The 25,273-nt window shown below is 40.4% G+C and overlaps 1 protein-coding gene across 5 annotated transcripts in view; it reads right to left on the minus strand.

The window, feature by feature from the left end:
* The window catches only part of unc13c (unc-13 homolog C (C. elegans)), a 155,998-nt gene extending 132,573 nt beyond the window's left edge, over nt 1-23,425 (minus strand). For 2 of the 5 annotated variants that reach the window (XM_032560391.1, XM_032560390.1), the window contains exons 1-4: nt 22,717-23,425; nt 10,109-14,549; nt 864-886; nt 228-274 (exon numbers count right to left, since the gene is read on the minus strand). In XM_032560391.1, the coding sequence (XP_032416282.1) occupies nt 228-274; nt 864-886; nt 10,109-14,351 (4,313 nt within the window). In that variant the 5' untranslated portion in view covers nt 14,352-14,549; nt 22,717-23,425. The remainder of the gene's footprint in view (nt 1-227; nt 275-863; nt 887-10,108; nt 14,550-22,716) is intronic. The other 3 variants (XM_032560394.1, XM_032560393.1, XM_032560389.1) reach the window with 2 other exon arrangements.
* Between the last annotated feature and the right edge of the window lie 1,848 nt (nt 23,426-25,273).

Genomic DNA, 25,273 nt, shown 5'->3' on the forward strand with positions numbered 1-25,273 from the left:
CTTTTCAGTTATTTGACGTTTGAGGAGCAATGTAAAGGCCTTAGTAGTTGTGATTTCACTTTAACTGTCATGTGTCAAAAACAGGAAACATGATCCTTCAGTTGGAAAAACTCTCTGCTTGCAGTATTTCAGTGAACTGTTCCTGAGACTGAAAGCATCAAACTACACAGGAAGTCCCATTTGTGTAATAGCGAACCAATCAGATCATGACATGAGCCACCACTCACCCTCCGGTCTGCAAACCAAGCAATTTGGGATCCAAAATACTGCGAGGCTGTAGAGAAGAGAGACACAGTGTAAGACCAGACGTACAAGGAGAGTACACAGAACAAAAACAAACAGTGGCAGAAAAAGGAAAATGAAAAATGCACAGCATGACAACGCTTGGGAAACGGCATGTCAGTTCAGGACTGGATAAATGACTGGAGAGGGCGGGGGGAGGGGTAGCGCAGAACAAGGAGAGAGGAGGGAATCACTACAGGCGAGATCCAAATTATTCCACAATGGTGTAATTTGTGGGCTCAAGACTGAGAGCTTTGCTGCACTACATGCTTCAGGCAAGATTTGCCTATTGTGTAACTCTCCCTCCTCACTGGACAAGAGCCTATTGTAAAACACATCATTTAAAAAATATATATATGCTGAATAAAGGAAAAATCAACTTAAAATTACTACAAATTGGTACATGCTGCGTTCTCCTCGATCCATACAAATTTCACCTTTCACTGAGCTTCAAGAAAACACTCACAGCTACGCGCACATGGACAATAGGTACAAAAGTTGTCACCACGTTGACACAAGGACACACATGCACATGCAAGAAAATCACACGTGTCCAATTAGGTGATGTAAAAGAGTAAAACCTGAGTATCCAAAGCACTGGCGTCTGGAAGGAGAGAATGACAAGAGGAGAAAATGTTAGAAGGGATTAGCTAAATGGAAAATGCCAGGGGCTTTTGAAAACTTTGTCACTTTTCTTCGTTTGACGACACAGTTGTGTCTTCTGAAGAAACTTTTGCGGAGACGGAGTCAGGCGACTTAGAGAAATTATCTCTGAAGAGAAGAGCAGCTTGAAACCAACAGAGGACTTTTGTAAAGCAGGCATTTTTGGCGGAAGATTAGCAAGATCTAAACATTTCTGGCACAACTTCAACTACTTCCAAAGTGCATGGAGAGGGACAAAAATCAAGTGAGGAGAAAACTGTAGCAACACCTGAAGTACTTCAGAAATCACCTTATTGGCTTACATTTCAAAATCATTACAGGTGAAGTTAATAACCCTGAATTTCCTCATAATGCATAGCTGATGTGTTAAAAGTAGAAGAAATGGGCAAGCCAGGACCAAATTGTGATGGTTTGATAATAAGGTCACATAATTGGCTAAGATGGTACACAATAGGCACAAAAGACAAGCTGCAACGTGACGTAACCCAGCCAAAATCCCAAATAAACTGCTTACCGACAATGACTAGAATTGGTTTTGCTGTCAAGTTGACAAGTCAACACACTAAATCTTATATATATGCATGATATATGCAAAAGAAAAAGGGATGCAGTACTTTGCTACTAATTGTCAACATAACTAGATAAGTTCCAATGATGTCACAAGTCAAAGGTCAGTAAAACGTTTTAGTTAAAAAAAATGGCGAGAGAGAGGGAAGTAGGTAAGTTATGCTAGCTTGACTTTGACTACCTGGCCATGTAGATGTGCTGCAGAATTTGGTGTGTTTCAGTCCAGGTAAGAACAAAACACGGTGACTCACAACCCAACTCTCTTTAAATCAGCTAATCCATTGCTGTGTTCAGACAATCACTTATTAATAATCGCTGAATAAACATCAAGCGCGAAAACATAATGCTGTTCTTTGAGTGGGAAATGTTTGTATTTTTTGGTGTTGAATCCTTAGAAATTAGTGGAGCTGTTTTCAGTCAGTCGCTATGGAAACGGGTCTGTGTGGAGTGGAGCCAACACAGAGAGCGAGATAAATAAAGGATAGTAGGGATTTTAAGTTCAACATTTCTTGAGGAATGTAGCAAAGTTCAGAAGGATAACGGCCCCTGCTACAAGTGCGTAAGGTGACTCGGGGAAGTGTTTGAGCAGCAAAACAATGAATTCAAGATGTTGTCACCAAATTCCAGAAGCCACAGATCTCAGTAAAATTTAGCATTTGAGTTACGGTCCATCCAATTCTGGACCAGAGTTGAACCAAGTATGGCAGCAGATGCCATAGCATCTGATGCTAGTTGCTATGGTGCGTCTTGGTGCTGGTTGCCATGGTATTTCTTCAGTGTGTCCAGTGGAGTCAATATCTTGGTGGATCAGGGTGTTTTTGCAGCAAAAAAAAGGTGATCATAATGAAATGTTGATTGGTATTTTTAACTAAGGAATTTCAGAACCGTCATTAAAAGTGTTTGCCTCTAATCGATAGCATCACCTGAGTCAACACTCATGTTCATGTAGATATGAAACATTAGGCAGGTACAATCACTTAGCCTCATGTTACAATCTTAAAGACCAAAGCAGGAGATTAGAAAAGCAAATGTCTAATTGTTGTCCTGGTGATCCATGGGTGATTTTACGACAGCATAATCAGGACATAATGTGTTACTAAGAGACTACAGCTGCTCGCAAGAGAAAGATCAAATTTTAATTCTGATTAAAACGGCCCAGCAGGCTGTTCATCGTTAGAAGTTTGCTTCATAAACAACAGCGCGAGCCAGAGTAGCTTTGCTGTTAAATTTTTTATGCGCTGCATTCCATCGTGCTTGATCGGTTTAATTAAAAGCAAAAACTGTTGGATTAAACAATATTCGTCAATAACTCTTCCACGTAACCATTATGCTGAACCTGCATATCGACCCAGAGAGCAGTGATAGAGCTTTCCTGCCATTACTGCGCACCGCAAGTCCAGATCTTTTTAAGATGAGCGACCCTCGTGGAAGCTGTGCGATAACAGCGGTGCGATAAACGTCTCCCGGTCAGCACATGGTAGATTGTAAATACTAATTAAAAGGTTGACTCTGCAAGGGATTTTTCTTCCTGTTGTTGTTTTTTTTTTTCCTTTGCGATCGTGTTGTTTGTGACATGAACTCCGAAGGGAAGCTGAGAAAACTGCATCTCAAGGAGAGCTAAGCTGCCAGCCACACTACGGACAGCAATCAACTGAGTCCCTTTCAGCAGAGCCTTATAAGATAGAGGCATTACTCTACCTGTAAGTCTGCAGCAGCACCAGATAAAGCCAGGTTACAAAGATAGGCTGTAGGCTGCTGATATAAACCTAATTTCACAGGAGCCTTAAATCTGTGGAACAAAAATGTAATTGATTGATAGAAACCCTCAGTGTGTGTGTGATTGCGTGTGGGTGGGGCGGGGTGGGTGTGTGTGCTAAGGGACAAAGTGCTGTGGAGGTGACAGCTGCAGTAACAAATCCTTCTTTCAGTCTCATTGCTGACACACACGGACACACTGTACATAGATCACAGCTCTGTGGAGCAGTAAAGCTTGCACCTGGCTAGTAGTATTACCAGAACTGACCAATGCCTCCCCGAACACAACCAGGGGGACTGACATGAGTCCAAATGTAGCGGTGCAATGCCCTTTCCTTTCCTTACAAATACAAATGCCTGTAGAGGAGAGAGAAAAAACCCGTTTTATCTTGGATTTATTTGTTGCTGGGTTGCCTGTTTTTTGAAGTTAGGCCACTTTTCACAAACTACTTCTCATTCCAATGCTCCTAAGAACGGTTGTAAACGGCATAATGGAAAGGTATTGTTGTGACGATGCGCTGAAGGCGGAGCGTCGGGAAGAGTAGGAGCTTCTTAAAGAGACAAAGGCCAATTTCAAGGTGTCAATTTGACTGAATGAAACGAAGTTACTTGATTGTGGTATAAAATAGCACTATGTGCCTGGAAAATACATAATACCGCCACTTTAACAGATTTCAATTGTCTTTATACCCTTGAAGCTTTTCTACATTTTATCAAGGTTCAACCACAAACTTAAATGTAATTTGCTAGAACACTTTGTGTTTTAGCCCAGCACAAAGTAGATCATTTTTCTGAAGAACAAAGTTTATTCATGGTTGTTAAAATTTTTTGGGCATGAATATTTATTTTGCTCACTTTACTTTGATATCCCTGAATTATCACAAGGGCAACCAAATTGCCTTCAGAAGTAAACTCAATAGTAAATAGATTGCTCCAGTGTGTAATTCAATATTAGCACTCTGAAGCAATCTGAAGGCCTCTGATGTTGTTTTAGAGAGCTACTTTCTTCATGAAGGCCCCAAGACACACCAAGCGGATGAAGGATAAAGTTGTGAAGATGTTTAAAGCAGTTTTGACATTTCAAGAAGCTCAGTTAAAAATCCATGACTACTGCACAACTGAAAATCTGGCTTTTCACCTGAATTGTTAGGTTGAGCACTAAGCAAACGTCCCGTTTTAACTCTGGAGGAGCTGCACATATACCAATTTTTAGCCTTTTAGCAAAATGCTGCACACAGTAGTGGCAAATCTCCCTAAAACCACAATCCCCACAGTAAAATTGGTGTGGCAGCAAGACGCCACACCAGAAAAAGATTGTTAAATGTTCCAAAAGTGCTGAGACTGGAGCGGAGATTCATATTCCAGCAGTTCAACAGCCCTAAACACTTTATGCCCTGCTATAAAGTATGGTTGCGTTTCTTATTGTGCATTTTCTAGCAGGCTGTTTGACAACTCCTTAAAGTCCTCAAAGGTTCTTCCCAGACAGCATAGAGGCCAGCACTTCACTCCAGCTCTAACACCAAATTCAGAATTATGTTAAATTAACCTAATACACGCAGTGAAATGCAATATGCTATTTAATCTCTGTATGATTAATAATTTATTGCTTTAATTTAAGCTCTGTATTCCTGTAAAGCAATTTTGATGTAGGATAATTTTTTGGGGGGGAAGAGACCTTTTTAAAATGATGATGTTTCTGCAGCTTAAGTTTATAATGGATCTCAATTTCTTCCAAGTGGGAAGATTACCATATGCAGGTAATATGGGTTTCCCCAGGGCTGCTCAAAATGACCAATATTGCTACCATATTTTAAGATTCAAGAAAAAAAAGTCACAGAGGAACTTTTTTTTTCAAAGTATAAGAAAATCACACGATTTGATATTGAGCTCTTCTAAAATACCTATAGACCAGGGAGATTCTTATTGCATGTCTGTGGCACACAGAGTAAATTATAGTTTAAGAGTACAAGTTTAATATCACCATTTCTACTCAATCCTATCAGTCAATGCTAGAAGTAGAACTTGTCTGTTGCTTACCCTACTTAATTCATAATTTTACTTTGTCAAAGAAGCTTTTCATTCCCCCCTACAATTAGCAACAACAAGAATCTCTGATCTCAAACCAGTAAGGCTCACATATGATTGGCTTTTGCAGAAAATAAGACCTAATAGATTCCATTAGAAAGTCATTCATGACTGCAGATTAAGGCAAAAATCTACCTGCCTTCATTGGCTGCATGTAACTCCAAGTCCTTAGCAAGGTAATGTTACCACATCTGTCTCTAATGTTGCACATTAACAAAAGAAAAACTAGTGTTGAGTGAACCCCACCCCCGCCTAAAACAGCTTTAGTTATTCCAAAACCTTATTCTGTGATAGTCAAATAAAAAAGCTTTAAAATGTCTTGAAACTGATGATAATTACCCTGGTAATTTGGAAGATGAAACGGAGGAAACTGAGCTTATAATAGGCGCATATTTCAAAGCTGAACTTTTCAACATTTTGTACGTAAAAATATGCCAGCCATTTTTTTTTTATTACTGCCTGACATTAAATCAAAGCACTGCACAGTCAAATTACTATTTGCTTAATGACTAAGGAATGAAAAAATAATCATTTTAAAATAAGTATTTAACTTCTATAAAGTTCAAAAGCTTACATACATCTAAATTTGCCCTTTAAACTCCATGGCTTTGGTCAAATGGTTCAAGTTATCTTTCTCAAAACTTCTCTCAACAGTTTGTGAAAGGTTTGGCCTGAGATAACTTGTCAATAACCTAAGGTTGTAGGTTATTGTTTCTACGGGATTGAGGTCAGCTCTTTGTGAAGACCACTCCAAAAACGCTGGCTTTGTCGTCACTACGCCACTTTGTGACAAGTTTGTCAGTGTGCTTGGGGTCATTTTCCAGCTAGAGGACAAATCTGTGCCCAATCTGAAACGTGACCTAACTGATGTTTTGAGGTGTGTCTTCAATATTCATACTTAATTTCCTTTCCTTATGAAGATGTTCTCAGGGTTGAAATAGTTCCCCTTATTCCTCACACTGTAGAAATAGTCATTATAGCCAAACACTTCAACGTTAGCATCAGCAGGCATTCCCTTGAGTACATTTGCAATCGGAAATCTTTATTTTTGTGCTGCTCTTGAAGTGATTTTTTTTTTTTTTTTATGTCAGGCAGTAAGAAGGGGAAAAAAAGTTCTTTTTTCTTTTTTTACATAGTGTATGTAAAAGAAAAAGAAAGTCATTTTTTTCACAAGGTGCATGCAAATATCAGGTTTTAACTGCACAAATGTCGTGTTTCTGATCATTCTTATCCAAATCCTATTAAAATGTTTTCTGAAAGCTATATGTGGTGACATATTTTAACAAGAACAAAATTCTCAAAGTCAGTAAAGAACGGTCTCAGAAACATTTGATGACAACATCTACTTTAGGTTTGTGTATTTCTGCAGAAAACTGAACAGATTTCTTCACAGGTTCAGTTCGAACTTTATGCCCAGAAGGTAAAAGTAAGCAACAAATAATTTCAGGCATCATGTATGGTAGTGACTCATCTATAGGCTATAATGGCGTACATATTCATATTTAATCTGAAAGACAACTTCTCCACATTGTGTGTAAGGTATAAACAGATTTTCTCCTTGTCCTCCCACATACCAATTCAGACAGTGTGCTGAACTGGATGGAAATACAGTACATCAGATTCTCTGCATATGCATTTTTCATATCCACACTGTATCAGGAAGTGATGCACTAAGCATAAAGAGGGTCTACCTCCTATGCTCCCTGAGGAGCAAACAACAAACTTTACTCGCATCAGGCCTTTATAAATATTCCTAGCGAGGCTGACCTGGTTACAAAATGCCCTTGAGGGGTGTAAATTAGCATCTGACTGCAGACTCTACTGTAGCCGGTTGAAGACAGATGTAAGAGTACAGCAGCGCCGCTGAGACTCCCTACGTTGCTCGCAGTCAGGCCAGACGGGGCTCTCTGGACTGTGAGCGAGAGGCGAGCATGGCGGCTGCGAGGGATTTGATTGGTAGCAAATTGGACACAATTTAGCCCCAAACTTATTTGTGTTGCCAGATTTTTAAATGTATTTTCATTCAGCCGATGGGAGATGAGAAGGACAGACAACAAATTAATGTAAAAGGTTTTTGACTAAAAATGTATTTATGTTTACAATGTCTTAGTAAACGATCAGTGAAACGAACCTTTTTTTGGACATTACTAAAGACAAAATCTATAACCTTGAGTCAAAGGAAACATGTTGACCAGTGGTATGAATAATTTTGGGTTTCATTTTAATATTGTTTACAATTTAATTAAAGCAATAAAGTAATCTATTAAAGGAAAAAATACATATATTTTTTTTAAAATGCAATACATTGCCTGGATAAGTTGACGTGCGACAACAAACTCCTGTAGTGCTAAAGAAAGAAATATTTTCTACCAAAGAAAACATGCAGGCCCCAACTCAAATAAAAGCCTTTCTGCAACTCTGTGCTATGGTGTGCTGATAGCCAATCTCATTTCTTAAGAAACAATATGAAAAGTTATTTTCAGGGCCCAACCAACAGTCCATCACTGGTAGAAGACCAAACAAAGTGAAACACGGCGGTAGCTGCATCATGATGTGGGGTTTCCCTTCTTCAAATAGAACTGGGGTGCTGTCATGGTAACTGAAACAATATTCAGTGCCATCTATCAGTCATTTTTCACTGAAACATTTCTTTGGTTGAATTGTACAGGATATGTGTCATGTTAAAGATGTGTAAAATTGTTTTTTGTTGTTTTTTTCCCCCAGTTTCTTTCATTATGTAAAAAACGGGGATTTGTAACAGGATGCGTTCCCTTTCAACAATGTATTTGAAAACAAGAACAGAGTCCATTGCCCAATAAAGTTAGAATATAGACAAGTCCATGTTAGGAGGTGAAAAAAGAATATATGAAGATCTCTCAGAGTCCGATTATTCTCACTTCTACTATGTTTATTCCATGCAGCCTGTGGGATAGTGAGATGTGATTTGCAAGCTGCATTCCTGACCTAAACTGCCTTACTGTGAGTACCTCGGTGGGACCAGGCGGGTCAAGAACTTTTGATTTGCAGCAGGAACAGAAAATTTCATAGCGGAAGGTTTTTTTCATGCCCTGTGGAAAGCAGTTTCATCAATGAGTCAATTTTATTGTTTGGTGAAACTTGGCCTTGTCTGCTATACTGCATCTTGATTTAAGGTAAGAAAGGCTGGGAGAGACAAAAGCTTAATTACAACCAAATGAATTAGAAAAATGGCCCACCACTAAAAAAAGGGCAAAAGGTGAATATTATAAGATCACATAAGGTGTATGATAGTCTCTTGCTTATGTTACTAAAATCTTCTGCCGGAAGGCAGTCGTGTTTTTCTGAATATTCATTTGGACAACAGCCACATTGGCGCTTTTAGCTTTACTCTTTGAGTAACAAACAAACTATAAAGCATTAATCTCAAGATAAAGTGCCTTTGTCAGAACTCTGGGCTTTTAGGTTGGTTTTGCTTCTCATTTTATTTAGCTTCATGTTTTAGTTCACTTTAGTTTAGCCCTTCATGGTCCTTTTGATATTATTATTTGAGGAATTTAGTGAAATAAGAATTGTCTTATTGCTTTCCTTATTTTCAGTCCTTTATAGTGTTTCTAGGTTTGTTCTTTAGTTACCTTAAGTTCTGTCCTTGTTTGTCTGAGTCCATGTCAAGCCTTCTTTAATGACAATAGTTTAATTCTATTTTATCCTTCTAGCTTCCCCTGTAGTGTTACTAATTCTTATTTTGTCTCTTTAGGTTCAGTTAGTCTTTCTTTAGTAATTCTAGTTAGGTTATTTCTTTGTTTAGATCTTCTAGTTTCTCTAGCTCTATGTTCCTTAGTTCTTATTGATGTTAGATCAGCCTTGTTTCTATTTAGGTTCGGTTATGGTTTCCCTCATATCCTTCTCTCCTAGTTCATCAGGTTTTCCTTACTCTTAGTGTCTTTTGTATTAGTAGTATTTTTCAGTTCCCCGTTTCCTCCCTTTTGTGTTCCCAGCAGATCTTCTTAGTTTCCCTATGCCACCTTCTCCCCGCCCCTCAGCCAGCTCCTGTGCCAATTACTCTCACCTTCAATCACTCTTCTCATCTAGCTAGGCCATTGTTCCGTTTACTACCTCCTGGTATTTAAGCTCCTCTATCCCAGTCACATCTTGCCAGTCCGTCTCATCACCTTGATTGTAACTACCCATGCTTCCCTCCCTGGATTACCTGCTGTTCCCTCGTGTTTCCAGTTTGTTTTGTTTTTGGATTTTCTTGTACCCTTGGATTTTGGATTTTTTGTTGGCTAATTTTCTTCATTAAAACATCGATTTATTTCTACGTCTACTGCCTGTTGCATTCGGGACCACCCCAACACCACATCATGACAGCCCTTAGTAGATAGCTATCTCTTTTCAGTTTTTCAACTGAAAAGGTTTATCAACTGTAAGATTACTACTGATTTCACTAAAACATCTAAAGTTATCAACATGAACATGTTATCAAAATGTACCAAGTCATCTAATTCATACCATACATAATGGTTATTTGTTAGTCAATCAACAGGTTCTTCCTTTTTGTTTGTATGCATATATACTGTACGTACTTACCTAATAAGAAAGTATGAAACAAACGGTCTTAAACTTAAAGACAATTGAATGCGTAACTAAGATTTAGTTGGGTTTTTCACTTTTCTGTAACCTTAAAGCATACACATATTACAACTTTTTGAGGCTTCATGAACTGCAAATAAAAATCAAAGTGATGATATAATAAAGGTTAAGAAGGGAAAAGTCATACCTCCTGCCAGAATCTGCTGCTCCAGTTCAGCCATCTGTTTCCTGTAAGCTCTCAGTGCTGCCTCCTTGAACGTGGGTCGGACACGCTTCTTGGGTGGCGTCTCCACTGGCTTCTCCTCTGGAACATTCTTGTTGTCATCCTCCTCCTGTTGTTGTTGTTGTTCCTCTTTATCAGAGACTTCAACAGCCTCCTCTGCTATTTCCTCCACCTCGTACAACTCTTCTGCACCCTCTTCCATCTCCTCTGTTACATCGTTATCCTCAGTCTCATCAGGCTCTTCAACATCCACATACTCAACCATTGCATCGTATTCTGCAGTGTCCTCGGTGAGTTGGTTGTCATAATCCTCGCTGTACTCTTCTACGTACTGATCGTCCAAGCTGCAATCATACTCCAAAACTCGGGTTTCGTTACTTGCATCAAAATCACCCGGGGCCTCCAAATCCTGCGATGCCTCAAGATCCTGAGAGGCATCATCGTCTTGAGAGGGCTCAATGTCGTCAGACACATCATAGTCCTGAGAAGTCTCACATTCCTGCGCAAGCTCATCTGTGTCCTGGTTCTCGTTAACATTAGTCCTGTTTTCCAGGTTAGCTAGTACCTGCTCCATCACTTCAACGTAGTGAGTCTCACTATCCACAGATAGTTCTCCTGTTCCTGCACTTGTATTTTCCTCCTCCGCCTTGCTGAAGACAGGTTCCGCACGAGCATCCGGTTCTGTTGTAGCAGGGGAACTATTTGCAGTAGAGGTGGAGAGTGTTCGGAAACGCCCCATAAATGAGGAAGAAGAGTTTGTTTGTTCCTCTGGAGGAGCAGGGGTGGCTTGGGAGCCAGATTTCCAAACAACCTCCAGAGCAGACTTAGCTCTTTGGAGAGTGGATCCAAAGCCAAAGCCAAAGGACTTTTCACTTAGATCGATACTAAGTCTACTACTCCAGGTTTTTGGAACCTCCTCCACTTTCTCTGTTCGTATCTCACTCTGGCTACGGTACATACTTGAGGACTTGCTTGGGGCCTGGTGAAAGCTATGATTAACATCAAGTTCAGGGAATTTTTCACTGGCACCTGTTTTTGAGGGTCCCTTGGCAACATCTTTAGAAACTGATTTAGGTGCTACCAAGGGAACATCTGTTGGAGATACTTTAGAAGGCTCATTGGGGGTCACTTTAGAACTCTCTTTAGGAGCTATGTTTGAAACTTCCTTAGGTAGAATCTTAGAAACCTCCTGAGCAGGTACTGTAGTGGTTTCCTTAGGTGGCGCTTTAGTCACCTCTTTTGGAACCTCTTTTGGTGATGATTTTAAAGCTTCTTTGGTAACTTCTTTAGTAACTGCCTTTATACCCTCTTTAGAAATTACTTTCTGGGGTTCTTTAGCAATTACTTTGGGGGATTCTTTAGGAGTTACTTTGGGGGATTCCTTAGGAATGACTTTGGGGGATTCCTTAGGTATGATGTTGGGGGATTCTTTAGGAATTACTTTAGGGGATTCTTTAGGAATTACTTTAGGGGGTTCTTTGGGAATGACTTTAGGGGATTCTTTGGGAATGACTTTAGGGGATTCTTTAGGGGACTCTCTAGGGGTTGAATCTGGAGTCCAGACAGGGGTATCAATTGGAGTTATTTTAGGGCTCTCTTTGGGCGACTCTTTAGGGCTTTCTCTAGGTGTGATTACAGGGCTATCTTTTGAGATTGCTTTAGGAGTGACCTTAGCAGTTTCAATGGAACTTAACTTTGATGTCACTTTAGATACTTCCTTACCTATAGGCTTAGTAGTTTCTTTGGGTATAAATTTAGAATTGTCTTTATGGACGACTTGAGAGCTTTCTTTAACAGCTGATTTTAATGTTTCTTTCTGTAATTCTTTAGGGGATGTTTTAGATGTCACTTTAGGTGAACCTTTAGCCGAAACTTTTGTGTTTTCTTTTGCCAATATTTTAGATGTCTCCTCTTTAGGAGTAGGGACTTTACTTGTTTTGGGCGTCACTTTTGCTGTAGCTTTAGAGGCTTCTTTTGATGATATCTTTGTGCTTTCTTTTGTGATCACCTTACATCCTTCCCTTGACTGCCGGGAAGAAGTCTTGACAGCTTCCCGTTCTGTGATGGGAGGAATAATATGGGTGGTGATAGGAGGTAAAGAAGCTTCTCTGTCAAGCATCATAAACTCCTCATCTCCTTCAAACTGCAAATCAACCTCCTGACACTTGGTAATGTTCTCTGGAAATCCAGGAATAGTTGATGGGTCAAAAGGGCTACTGACCTCTATTGAAGCTTCTAAGCCAGAGTCAGCTCCTTGCTCCAGATGATGCCAGTCTTTCCATGGTGAAAGATCACCTTGTAATGATACCTGTGAGCCACTGTAGTGGCTTCTATCACCGGACATGCAGACAAGTCCATTGCTAACCCCACTATCAATAGTTTCAGTAGTCTCAACTTCATTATGTTCATATGTTTGATTATCATGAGGATGGCTGGGGCTAGCATACCAAGAGGAGGCCATGTCCTCTTGTTTTCTCTGCCACAGTTCTTGATCTGAGGAGGAAAGGAGGGAGCCACCATTTGCTCGTGTGAAGTATTGACTTTCTGAAAAATCTTCAGAGTACGACTGGCAAAGTTTTGAACAGTCAGACTCCGAACGACTAAGTTTTGGAGTTGAATAATCGCTCTGGGAAAGCCATCCCGGGGTCATATCAGAGTAGTAAGCCTTTGCATGCTTGTCTGTGTCATAGTAAGAGTCGTCAGCATAGTGGACTGTTCCTGAGTAGCCTGCTACGTCTCCTGACCTGCTGTGGTCATGGGATCGCCTCTTCTCTGATTTGGACTTGTGAACAGGCTTTGAAATAACCATTGCATATTTATTCCTGCTTAACTCATCCAGCTCTTTATCACTGTCCATTGAATCCCAGTCATCACTTTCTACTACTTTCTCCTTTCCTGAGACTTTTATATCCATACTTTCATATGTTTGAGAGGATGACATTGTTTTGTCTTTCCTGTCTTTTCCATCATTTGTTAAACTATCAGTAGATACTGTAATCCCTGTACCTTTGAGTTTGTAGCATTTCTTAAGGACTACGTCTCTGTCTTGGGGTGTTGCAAAAATGACAATAATAGGACGAGGCTTCGCATTAGAACATTCTCTTTGTTGCCCTAACCTGTGAGCTAGCTCAATTTTAATTGTTTTATGGGCATCAGTGAAACCCATTTTCTCTTTCAATATTTTGTATATTACACTCTCAGTTTTTTCTGATCTCTCTTCAGGAACATTGAGAAACCGCAAGGTTGAATTATTGGCCTGGTGGCTAATCTGTTTAATGTAGTCATGGATATCTCTTGTTTCCCTTCTTGACTGGACAAATCCTGATCTAAGCTGTTCAATCTCACTCTGAACTACTTCCACACTGCTGGAGATCTCATCAATTGAGCTCTTAAGGGCATTTACATGGCCACGAAGCTCAGATAGTTCCGTTTCTATTTGACTGATCCCCTGAAGCTCCTTAAAAATCATTTCCATTACATCCTGCGTCTGACTGATGCAACCTGTTGAGGAAGAGCCAGGCTCTAGGGTAGAACTCTTTTGTTGCCTTCCAGCACGGTCCAGAGATTTGCTCCGAATGCCCAGGGTTTTCCTCCAATTGCTCACGTCGGAGTCTGAGGAGACACATTCCTGGCTCTTTTTCCATTTCCTTAACTTACGTAGAGCCCCCAGCCTAAGCGTATGTAAACTAGAGCGTTCCACTCGTTCCCCCTCCGAACTGCCATCAGAGGGAGCTAAACTGATGAGGCTCTTCCTGTTTCGTCTTACTGGCATAGTGTGTGATTTATGCTCATCTAGTCTCCGGACAGGTTTGGTCTCACTCAAGGAGTCAGAGTAACTGCTGTCAATCGAAAGAACCTCAGAAAAGATACTTTCATTATTATTTAGAAAAAGAGAACTTTTTGGGAGTCCATTTGCTATAGCTACACGATAGCTGAAAGTGGGTGACAACGATGAGCAGTCGTTCTTTCCGTCGTCCTCTTCGAGCGATATGTTACGTGCCGAAGAGCATTTGGAAATCTTTTTGACAGTTGTCTTTAGAGTGGTTGAGAGAGTTAGATTATGTGCTTGCAAATCAGAGGTTAATTTGGGCTCTTTATTTTCACTTCTTTCTTTCTTCTTAATTGGGTTTGCCAATTTCTTTGTAAACATTCCTTTGCAAATCTTTTCAATATAGAATAACACAGTCTTGATTAGCGCAGAAACCATGGATGGCAATCCGGTGGATTGTTTTTATCATCGGGTGAAAGAAGAGGTTGGCTTGTAATGGAGTATGGGCGAGCCAAGCATATTCAGGCGCTGAATGACAGAACAGAAGCCGAGTTCACAATCACTAAAACCACAGTTTGTCCAGAGGCTGAAAGACTTTTAAATCCAGTTGTCTTCCACAGGAAAAAGAACAGTTCTCTGTAAGACAAAAAAAGGGAAATTGTTCACGCAAGAGTAAACATAAAGTTCATACATAAATACATTTTTAAAACCCACCTATTACAGTTTGAATTTGCAAGATAGTTTCTACTGATTGGAGCCTAAATCCAGCGTTAAAATCTAGTCTAAAGTCTTTTGCTTCAAGTCATTAAATCCATGAAATTTAGTCAACCAATAACCTTTCTCCTGGTTAGGAATTCAAACTGTACTGTTTGCATAATTGAGAAACATTGTTGTTATGACATGCTGATGGGGGATGTTGGAAAGAGTTGGAGCTTCTTAAAGAGAAACTTCAATTTTAAAGCATCAGAGGAAAATAAAAAGTTATTTTTTGATTTAAGTAGTATTTCCAAGTAACACAGTTGCTTGGTTGTGCTACGTACTGGCACTGTGTGCTTGGGAAATACATAAAACATCCTCTTCAAAAATCAACATACAAACAGTGTTACCAACTGCACTGAAATGTGCTTAAAATTTATGAAGCATGATATTTATTCAATAGAACAAAAATAAAAATGCACTTATTCTCAAAGAAAGGCAGCAGAACAGAATGACAAGTAATAAATCAAAGTGCTTATTTTTTCTCTATCTCTGGTTTAGAGTTTTGTTTTCTCTCTAAAACAGAGAGAATTTTTTAAAATATTATCAGACAATCATGTTCTAAATCTAAATTTAAAAGCTTTGTTGTCAAGTCTAAACAGTAAACATGTTCCAGTGCTATAAATAACAACAGAATGTGCAAGGCACAGTTTAGGGAGTCAATGACAGAAAATGTTGACTTTCTGAATGAACAGGAAGTACTGTTATTTAGATAATCCAGAAGGTTTTTTGTGGTGACAGAGCTAGCCTATCAGCAAGAGAGAAAGAAGCTGTAATTTAAAAAAACAACACATAATTTAATTGACAATACAGAGATTAGTTTCAATGTCATGTTGCTACAGGTAGCATAAACATGTTTTAGTAACATGTTTATGTTACTAAAAACATAAACATGTTGTGTTCCAAACCGCCCATGGTTTGGAACACAACAAATGTATCGTTTCATAGTAGAATATACACATTAGGTTGATCATCTGTGCAGTCGGTACCTTACAAACCATCTAGCTTTCAATCCTAATAATGCAAAATAAAGTTTGTATGCAACAACATGATTCTAGGTCGTGTCTTCAGGGGAGTCCAAGTCAAGTCTCAAGTGTTTGTTTTGTCCACTCAAGTGTGACTCGAGTCCAAGTCTTTCCCCATTGTACCTGCAATGCTCTTAAAATATAGCATTTCCATTCATTAAAGTTATTACCCTGTAATTTTAAATAACGGTGTAACTGAGCAAAATGCACAAAATGCCATGACCAAAATCCTGGTCATTGTCCCGAGTAGAGTGTTTTTCTTTTTCAAAAACATACAGAATCATTTGAAGTGTGAGGGGAAAAAAATACAAATTTGCAGCTTTTTAGGCTTTTCCTACAGTTAAATATTAAACAAAACTTTGTACAAAATGCACTACACTCCAAATTAGGTCTAAACTAATTGGCTATATGCTAAAGGCCCTTTAAAACGTAAAGTGAAAAATGTCACACTGCATTTAATCAAGTATGTGTGTATGTGTCACTAAAGGTCAATACAGCCAGTGGCTACATTGATGTCTTTAGCTTGAAGAGCGAGAAGCTGGCCAATCACTCTAATTGCTTCAGCGCAACAATACTGTTGTCAGTGTCTACAGAACAGACAGCAACGATATGCTTTAATGTGAAAGTTTGAATTTGGTTTAATAAGGAATGTTTAAAGTAATATTTTACATTTATAGACTCAGACTTTTATTGCATCCTTCTATTTTTAAGATGCTATACTAAACTTAAAAGCATAGAAGAAAAAAAAAGTTTGGCTTTGACTTAAGACACAATGCACATTTATGTTTGCCACATACTGATTCGGAATGAAAGATGTGGGCGTCATTACTAATTAAAGTGGTGATTCACTTACACTGTCGAACGCTTGATGTTCCAATTAGTTTAATTAGTATGGTTCAGCACCTACGCTTACAATATAGTTGAACAGAAGAGAAAATAACAATCTTTCAATACTTGTGGGGGGGGGGGAAAAAAGAGGCATTGAGTCATGCATTGTTTAAGCTTCAGTCAGCTGCGGGTAGCTCTGAGAGGTGTGTGTGTTTTTAGATTGCAACCGGTCAACTGAGTCAAAAAAAAAAAAAAGAAAAATAGAGGGATGTTGTGTTCAGAGGATCTGACAGCTGCTCTGCATTAGTTCTGGGCTTTAGAGCTTGATCTGTCTACAGTCTCATGACCACAGAGAGATGCTCACTTCAAATGAGCTGTGAAACGCAGCTTCACAGGTAGCTATTATTGTAGGCCTCAGAAGAAGGACTATGCATTGGCTGACAAAACGTAAAAATACTGGCCGCTGGTTTATGTTCGGATTTTTTTTGTTGTTGCTGTTTTTCACATCCACTGCATGACAGACTGAATCCGGTATCAATTCATGTTTCTAAAACACTGATATATCTACATGTAGTTTACTCAAGCTCTCGTCCAACTGTTAACAAAGTCGTCCAAGCCCTCCCAATTAACAATACAGGTCAGATGTAGGCATCTATTGAGTTTGAAAGAATAAGTAATCAACAGTCAGGATCTTTTTTTTTTTCTCTTTTGCAATCCAAAATTAATGAATAAAAGTGACCATAGTTGGTAGCAGGAGTTTCCTGACTCAGCTTACTCACTCGCATACTGGCGTATAGCCAGAGGCAGCCTTTCTGCAGCTGATGGGTCATGATCCAAAACGGTCCACCCATGAGCAGCATATGTCCACAGATTGCCTCAACTGTCTCCATCAGAGCTCATGGGGATCTCAAATTAATTGTATATTTGAGTGATAAACTTTCGACTTATATCGTGCAACATTAGCTAGACGCTGAAAGCAAACGTGAGGAGGGAAGGAAAATCCATCGTGATGACGTCAATCCATTAGTATATTTGAAAATGCACATAAAATCTGACAGATTATTTATTTTTCTTGAAAGCGCTTCCAAGTTTGTGTAATTTTTTTTAAAGCTGCCAAAGAAAATGCTGATTTTTGTTTCTTCTTTTCCTGTTCTACAGTTACTGGCACAGCGGTCCCAATCTGCACAAAATATTGAACACTATGAAAGGAAGAATGTATTTCCTGGATATGTTTTGTTTTTTGTTTTTTTACTTTCTTTTAATTAATTACATTAATATGTTATAATGTAATTTTTCTTCTTATCAAACCGGATACCAGTAAGCATAACTAATAAGTAAAATGTAAATCCTAAAAAGGAGAATGTCCTACATTAGCAATGAAGATAAACTGACAGAAAACAAAATAAATATTCTGTGAAATTACAAGGTGATGCAACGCACCATCTGCAAATGTTTTCTTTTTTCACAACAGAATAAATGATTGAGATAGATACGACAGAAAACGTCTCAGTAAAACTGAATTTGGTATTAGGTCCTTCTGTCTCTTTCAATGTTGTAAGAACGTAACAACGGTTCTGGCCTTTAAATACCAAGGGTTAGAAACCAGGATGAGCTTCCTTTACAATGTCTTGCTAATTGAACATTTTTTTGTCACGTTACAATCACAAACTGAAAGTATTTTTCTTGGATTTCATGTGATAAAGCACAACAACAGAGTGTATAACGATGGAACGCAAGGAAAACGTAACTTAAAAAAAAAAAAAAAAGATGGACAACTAAAAACATCTGCACTCGGCCACCTTTACTCTGATAAAACCGATTAACATTATTTAGCACCTGGCAGTGGTGACTTCTAAAGGTGATGAATCAGATTTTATTTAAAAACTCGCTATCTGAACCTTTTAACATCTCAAGTAGACCTGTTCAATCTATCTTTTGAAAATGGACGAGTGTGGCACAATCGAAAGACAACCCAAGTTATGGCCAAGTTCTGGTCTTCGAGAGCTACTTTTCAGAAACCTTTAGATGTGTCCTTTCTTTAACACACCCGAATCGAATGGCTCATTACCAGACCTAGGAATGACCTGCTGATTCAGGGAATTCAGCAACTTGATTCAGGAGTGTTGAAAAAGGGTTGCATCCAAAAGTTGCAGGGGAGTAGCTCTTGAGGACCACTGACTTAAACTGTCCAAATGAAAGCCACTGGATGTCAGGGGTTCTAACAAAATACCCAGCTCTTAAATCCTTACCTGAGATACTACGGATGGACAGACCGAAGTGATATCACCTCTAGAGCTTTTTTATGGAAGCTCTGTCTAGAACTGGTCTAGAAATATAATTAATCTAGACTGCTGTTGCACATTGCAGATAGCTTATGCTGATTTGAACAGCAATAATAATATTGTCGATTTCAGGGACTTTGTTTTGTTGTCTAATGCAGTGGTTCCCACAGTGTGGGGCGCGCCCCCTAGGGCGTCGCAGTGCCATTGCAGGGGGAGGGTGGGTTAGCGGTATGGATGAATAAAAATAAAAACAGTTACACAAAAGTGTTTCACTGTAAAGATGGTTTGTAGTGTGTTCTGTTGCAACCTGAAGTGTGAAATAAACTTCAGTGGAGTTTGAAAACAAAATATGTGTATAGGTTTATGTCTGGTTGAACGATGTGTGTGCCCAGTTGATATTTTATTTCTTTTTGGGGGGGGATTTTATTGTAATCCATAGATGGGCCCAGAAAATCTTCAGGAACCACTGTGGGGGCCCAGAAGAAAATCTTTGGGAACCACTGGTCTAACCATAGAATCTCCCCTGTGTGGGACAATAAAGGGTATTCCTATTCTATTCTATATCTTTTCTATATACCTTTCATCTATGGCTGGACGATATGGCTAACAAATATATCACGATTTCATATCAGTCAATATCAATAATTATTGATTTGCTTTTTTTTAATCTCCGTTTTAAATAGCTTCCATTCGACGCCGTTCTTTTTATTGTTAAGCAGCTATGAGGCACGGTGGCGAAAACCTTAAACCGCTGCTGCGCCAGCTACTCAACAAGTTGTTGCTAGGTAACCAAACGGTGGGTGAGTTAGTTGATACCACCCAAGTTGCTCAGCTGGCCAAGAGCGGTCGAGAAGCTAAAGCCTTTCCTCTGTCTACATCCCCCAGAATGCAGTGCAGTTTTGGTTTGGAGTTGAATATTCCATTGGGATGTATTATCTATTGATATCGATAATGTCTCTACCACGATATATATCATTATTGATTTATTGTCCAGTCCTGCTTTCATCTTAAATGCTTCTCATATCTGGGATCTCTGACAGTATGTGCTTATCACACTCTACTGTGCAGCTCCTAATATGTGCCATTATGCTTCACTGTGGTATGTGAGATATGACTCTGACTCTGTCTGGACAAACTGATGGGGAAAAAAAACAAACTTTGTGTTTAACGAGTGGTGCTCATCAATTGGAGGAGTGCCTTTCACTTCGCACAGCCAACATCCCGACATCCGCATGTTAAGGTTTGACAAATGAAGCGTCCGTCCTCCTGGTGAGCCAGAGTTGATGCTCAAATGACTTACTAATGCCCACGAGGTATTGCCTGTATCATCCCATTAGAGAGTAATGATGCAAGAATTAAGAAAGGGGAATGACAAATAACTGGATCCCTACATCGCCGGTCACGAGTATTTTAACATGAACGACTGTCGGATCTGCAGACACGCCTTCTGTAGGACGACTCTGCAGCATGTTTGGTTACAAAGGAGAAACTTGATCACAATTTGAGTAGATTCTCTTCTCGGCAGAACTCATTCGGAATCCTATCAGTGGAGATAAGTGGGAAGCGAAAATTGGTTTCCAGAGAATAAGTTGCAGTAGTACAGCCTCAGCTCATCAGAGAATGTGGCTTTGTCTGCAATGTGCATTAAATATTCTATGTTCAGAAAATTCTAGAAAATCTCTCTGGGACCGAAATACACACGTGCAACTGTGAATTAAAGTTAAAAAGCATGATGTAATGTACCGTTCTGTACTAGGGGTTTCAAAAGTTAGGGTTGAAAACAAGTCATTCAGGTCATATTGTCCCTAAGTGCTTAAAGTCATTTTAAGGAAACTTCAGTGTGGCTAATGAGTCAGTGAGGTTATCTCTAAACTGTTTGGAGCATGGAGTAGGACAGGGTTTCACCTTTGCCACCTGTTGCTGCACTTGCTAAAAAAAAAAGCTCCTTTGCTCACAAAAAAAGAGAAATGGAGATGTTCTGAAGAATTGCAGTTGCGTAATACAAGCTTACCCTTGGTATGCCAGCCAAAGAAGATAACAACTAAAGCTACATTGTTTAAGAAACACATTTGGCAAATTACAAGTGACTGCCTCAGCAGATAGCCTGGTTAGTTAGTTAGTATTTGCTTTTTCTTCCAAAACTTTCTCTGTAAAGAGCAAAAAAAAACCCAACAAAACGGGGAAACACTTATTGAATTTAGCAGGTGTTTAATCTTTAGCTAAGGTCTATGCATTAAGATTAAAATAACCACCATATGTTAAAGATGGCACTACAAAAACCTGCTGGTTTTCTTTTAAAGTCAAGTTACTATATATCCTTTTCTCTGCTGCCACAAGATTATTGCTCAAAACCAACACAGTTATCAGATTCTAGGTCACCGGACCGGCCACTCTGGTCTGCATTAAATGATAGGCATCTTCTTCGATTCGTTTTTCACCAGCCTAACCTCTTTTTTCATAGCAGTCCTGACAGGTCAAGAGACGAGTGGCTCGTGTGACGAAATAAATCTCGGAATTCTAGTGGCTCTCTGAAACCGTCTGTCCCGTTTCACCCTTTTCCGGTTTTGGACTGAGAGAAGCAGGAGAAAAGGGGGTTAGTAAAAGCATTCCCTGTGATTAGAGGTGCTGCAATTTTTTTTGTTTTGGGTTTGTTTTTTTTTTGTTTTTTTTTAAAAAGGTCTTGCAATAACATCCAGACTTTCCCTCCTCGTCTTCTCCTCTTGCGATCAGCAGTGCGCTCCACAGTTTAACACCTGTACAGCATGTACTATCGCCGCCACTCCCCTTTGGAGCAAAAAAAAAAAAAAAAAAGAGTGTGAGTCGGAAGCATGCTAGCCTATTTCCACTCGCAGCAGCGTATGCCTGGTTGTGCGTCGACTGATGCGAACCCCCGAGTAAGCCAATTTAAGCTCATCATGCTCCCGTGCTGTGGAGGACTGTTTGTTCCCATTTCCCTTCTGGCTGAGACAAGAGAGCTTTTCTGCAAACCTTTTTAGAAACTGATGCATATAGATGAGACAAGATTACGTGTTACGTCATGTCTCCAGAGCATACGATTATGGATTATGGTCGAGTGTGAATGAGGAGGAGGTACGGAAAAAAATAAAAATAAATAAATAGAAAACACTGTGGTTGTGTGCACGAATGTGCATCTATCTGTGTTGTGCAGCCGTGCATGAAAAACACACACATGTGCCACGCATGCCTCCTTGCATGACTGCTCTCGCGCATGCATTCGCTGCTGAAGAGCAGCAGCATACACCAAGTGGGAGCAGAGCAAGAGGAGAGGGTGTGTGCATCCTCAGATCATATTGCCCTCACGCCCATCCTTAGCTTCATTCTGCCTGAGTGGTCCATTTCCAAATAGAGGAATATCCGCCTGCAGCTTAGGAAGCAAGCCAGTAGCACAACAGATTGTCTCCTTCCATCCATCAGCATATTATTTCTTGGGCTGTCTTGACGGGATCGAGTGGAATTTGGGTCGGTGTTGACACAAACAGCTTGATCACATGCGCCCGTGTTGTGGCCACGTTATGCAGAAGAAGCGGCGGCGTGGGGAGAGAGGTGGGAATTTTGTGGGATCGACAGTGTTCCGGGCTGTGCAAATCCGGAATAAAACTGCAACAGCTGGCACGGATATGAACGCCACCTCGCACTGTCGTATTTCTCACGTCGGCTGCATCGACAGATGATGCCCGCATCCTTCCCAGATAACGTTTCATTAATGCACTCGCAGGGCCACAGGGGGAGGGGGAGGGAAGCAACAAGAAGAAGAAGGAATACAACAAAGTCCAGCCAGTCACAGGTCTCCCATCCACCACCCCCCCACACACACACACCCCACCCCGCCTCTAAACACAGCATGCAAAACGCGCGTCCAGCGCCCCGGACGCGCTGCGCCGCCGCACGTACCTGCCAAAATCTCCGCGCGGGACCCAAGTGAGCGAAGCGAGCCGTGTGGAGCCGATTCCCCTCTTTGAGCGAATGGTCGGCGCTTGGGAGAGAGAGCAGGAATGCTGGGGATGAGATGCGGGGAGGGAGGGGACAGAGCGGCTCGGTGGGTGCGCAGCTGGCTCTGCTAATACCAGAGCTCACAGCATCTCTCCGCGTCCGTCAGACATCACAGTCCCAAAGCGCCGCTCCTGCGAGGAAACGCGCGCGCACGCCTCCCTCTGTCTCTCTCTCTCTCTGCCCCCGCCGCCATGCCGCCGACGGCATACAGAGTACCCTCCGGTCTTTGGGTCCTTGTTGTAAAAACCCTGAGCGATTTTATGTGCTCCGCGCCTGATACACACTCCTTTTCTCATTGACAGTTTCGCCAGCCCGGGTGTGTGTGTGCGGGGCGGGTGGCGGTGGCGCTGACGGTGGGGAGGACAGCGCTGCCGCCGCCGCTGCTGCTGCTGCCGCTGATGACTGGCTGGCCGGAGTCAGGCTCTGTTCTCCGGCGGGAGAGCATCACTCCGTCCCCCACTTTCTCGCTCAACTGCTCGCTCCCTCTCTGTCTCCCTCTCTGTCTCTCTCTCTCTCTCTCTCCGTGGACGAGTGTGTGAAAGCTCGCTTGTGACTAGGTGTGTGCGCGTGCTCGAGTTGAGTTCAGATAGACCCGAATTCAAGATACACGCAAGAAAGAGAGAGAGAGAGAGAGAGAGAGAGAATGATAATGGTTTTGAGAAATTGCACGTGCTTATGTGTAATTCCCTTCCACCTCTTCCGGTGGAAACCTTTGTGATGTAACATGTTTGTAAACCCTGCAGAATGTTCACTAGCAAGATGGGAAACATGGTTGTCATTCCCCTATCGTGGTTTTGTTTTGTTTTGTTTATTTGCATTTTTTTGTGATTTTGCGCAAGTAATATCCATGCGCGATCCCAGCATGCCTATGGTGCAATCATGGGCATGACTAGGTGCAGTAACGCCTCTCGCCCGGAACGTTAGCTGGAGATGGACACCAGCAGCTCCCGAAGGGTGTAAGAAAATGGATGGATGGGTGGATTTGTTAATTTAGTAATTAATTTATTAATGTTACTTACTTATGGCCACCCTCGGACGATACCAGGATATTTTATTGTCACTTCCTAAAATAATGGCCCAAGTCATTTTTTGCCAAAAGTGTTTTTTTTTGTTTGTTTGTTTTGGCAAGAAATGACATGCTAATAACTATTATTATTTAAGGTTATTGTTTAAGCAAGGTCAAGATTTGGGTTGAGTTGTACTTTGAAATAATGGACATTCAATTTTTATATGTTTTTTAAAAATAAAAACATATCAAGTATGCTGTTGATGATCTCATAATTTTACTTTTTTTTGCAATCATGCTTGGATTTTAAGCTAAGCTATTGCTGAATATCTAAATAATAATAATTTTGTTGTTCCATGCAGTGTTATATTTTTATTTAGTTTTATTTTATTTTGGTGGACCTATCATGCCATCCCTGACAAAATTTCCTAGGAATTAATTATTTGCTAAAACCTTTTTAAATTAGTTAAGTATTAAACCAGTTGTTTTATGTATCTGCTTGTTAGGAATGATACATGCAACAAAGACAAAGAATGTTACTCTATTTTTGTTTATGCAACCTTGACGTTAATGTGTAGGGTTGCCCAACTATCAATGAATTGTAATTTGCTTGCATGAAAGAAGTTTTATGCATCCAAAATAAATTGGTTGTGGCATCAAAGCCGCCTAAATAAGAGCTCTACACCTTCTTACATCTGGCATTGGGAGCGGTCTATTAAGACATCATTTAAACTGTCACTACAGCTTGTTAAATACATCCTGGAGTCTAATTGGCTGACCTGCACGGGAACTTAACTTCAGAACACTCGTCTTGTTTCTAGCAGCGCAAGCCATCCATTTTGACTTTAATTAGTAAGCCAGAAAGAAAAGAAGTCTTGATATAAAGCAAGTCAGCAGCAGAAATATGAATAAATAAGTAAATGTCTTTCGAAATAAATGGCAAGAAACTTTTAAATGTACCTATTTATTAATGTTTGTATCTCCAATTGTATCAAAATACATGTATTGGTTTATGTTTCCATTTGATTTGATAGGGCACTTTTGGTCTTCCATAGGATTTAAAGCTAGCAGCGGTCAAGTAATAAAGCTGATTTTTTATTTTATTTATTCCCCCCCTGGCTTGGTGGCCATTAAACATTCAAATAGAAGCCATCTTTCTCTGATGTAACTCCATGATCCTGCCTCCCCTCCGTCAGTCCTGATCTTCTCTCCCAGCCTTTATGTGTGCCATGCCTTCCCTCCAACAGCCACTAATTGTCTGGCCTTCAAGCAGACTCCCGTTCCTCTCTCTCCCTGCTATGTCACATGGGAGAGAGGCTGGATGTATGGAGACGCAAGCATGTGCGGTTCTCAGAGGAGAGTGGGTGCAGATCCCGAAGGCGGGGAGGAGGGGGGGGAAACGGCTCGCCGTCGCCCCCCGTCGGAGATGGCCAGCGACTGCAACCTCGAGCC

Source organism: Xiphophorus hellerii, chromosome 4 (genome assembly GCF_003331165.1).
Source record: "Xiphophorus hellerii strain 12219 chromosome 4, Xiphophorus_hellerii-4.1, whole genome shotgun sequence".
Classification (NCBI taxonomy): domain Eukaryota; kingdom Metazoa; phylum Chordata; class Actinopteri; order Cyprinodontiformes; family Poeciliidae; genus Xiphophorus; species Xiphophorus hellerii.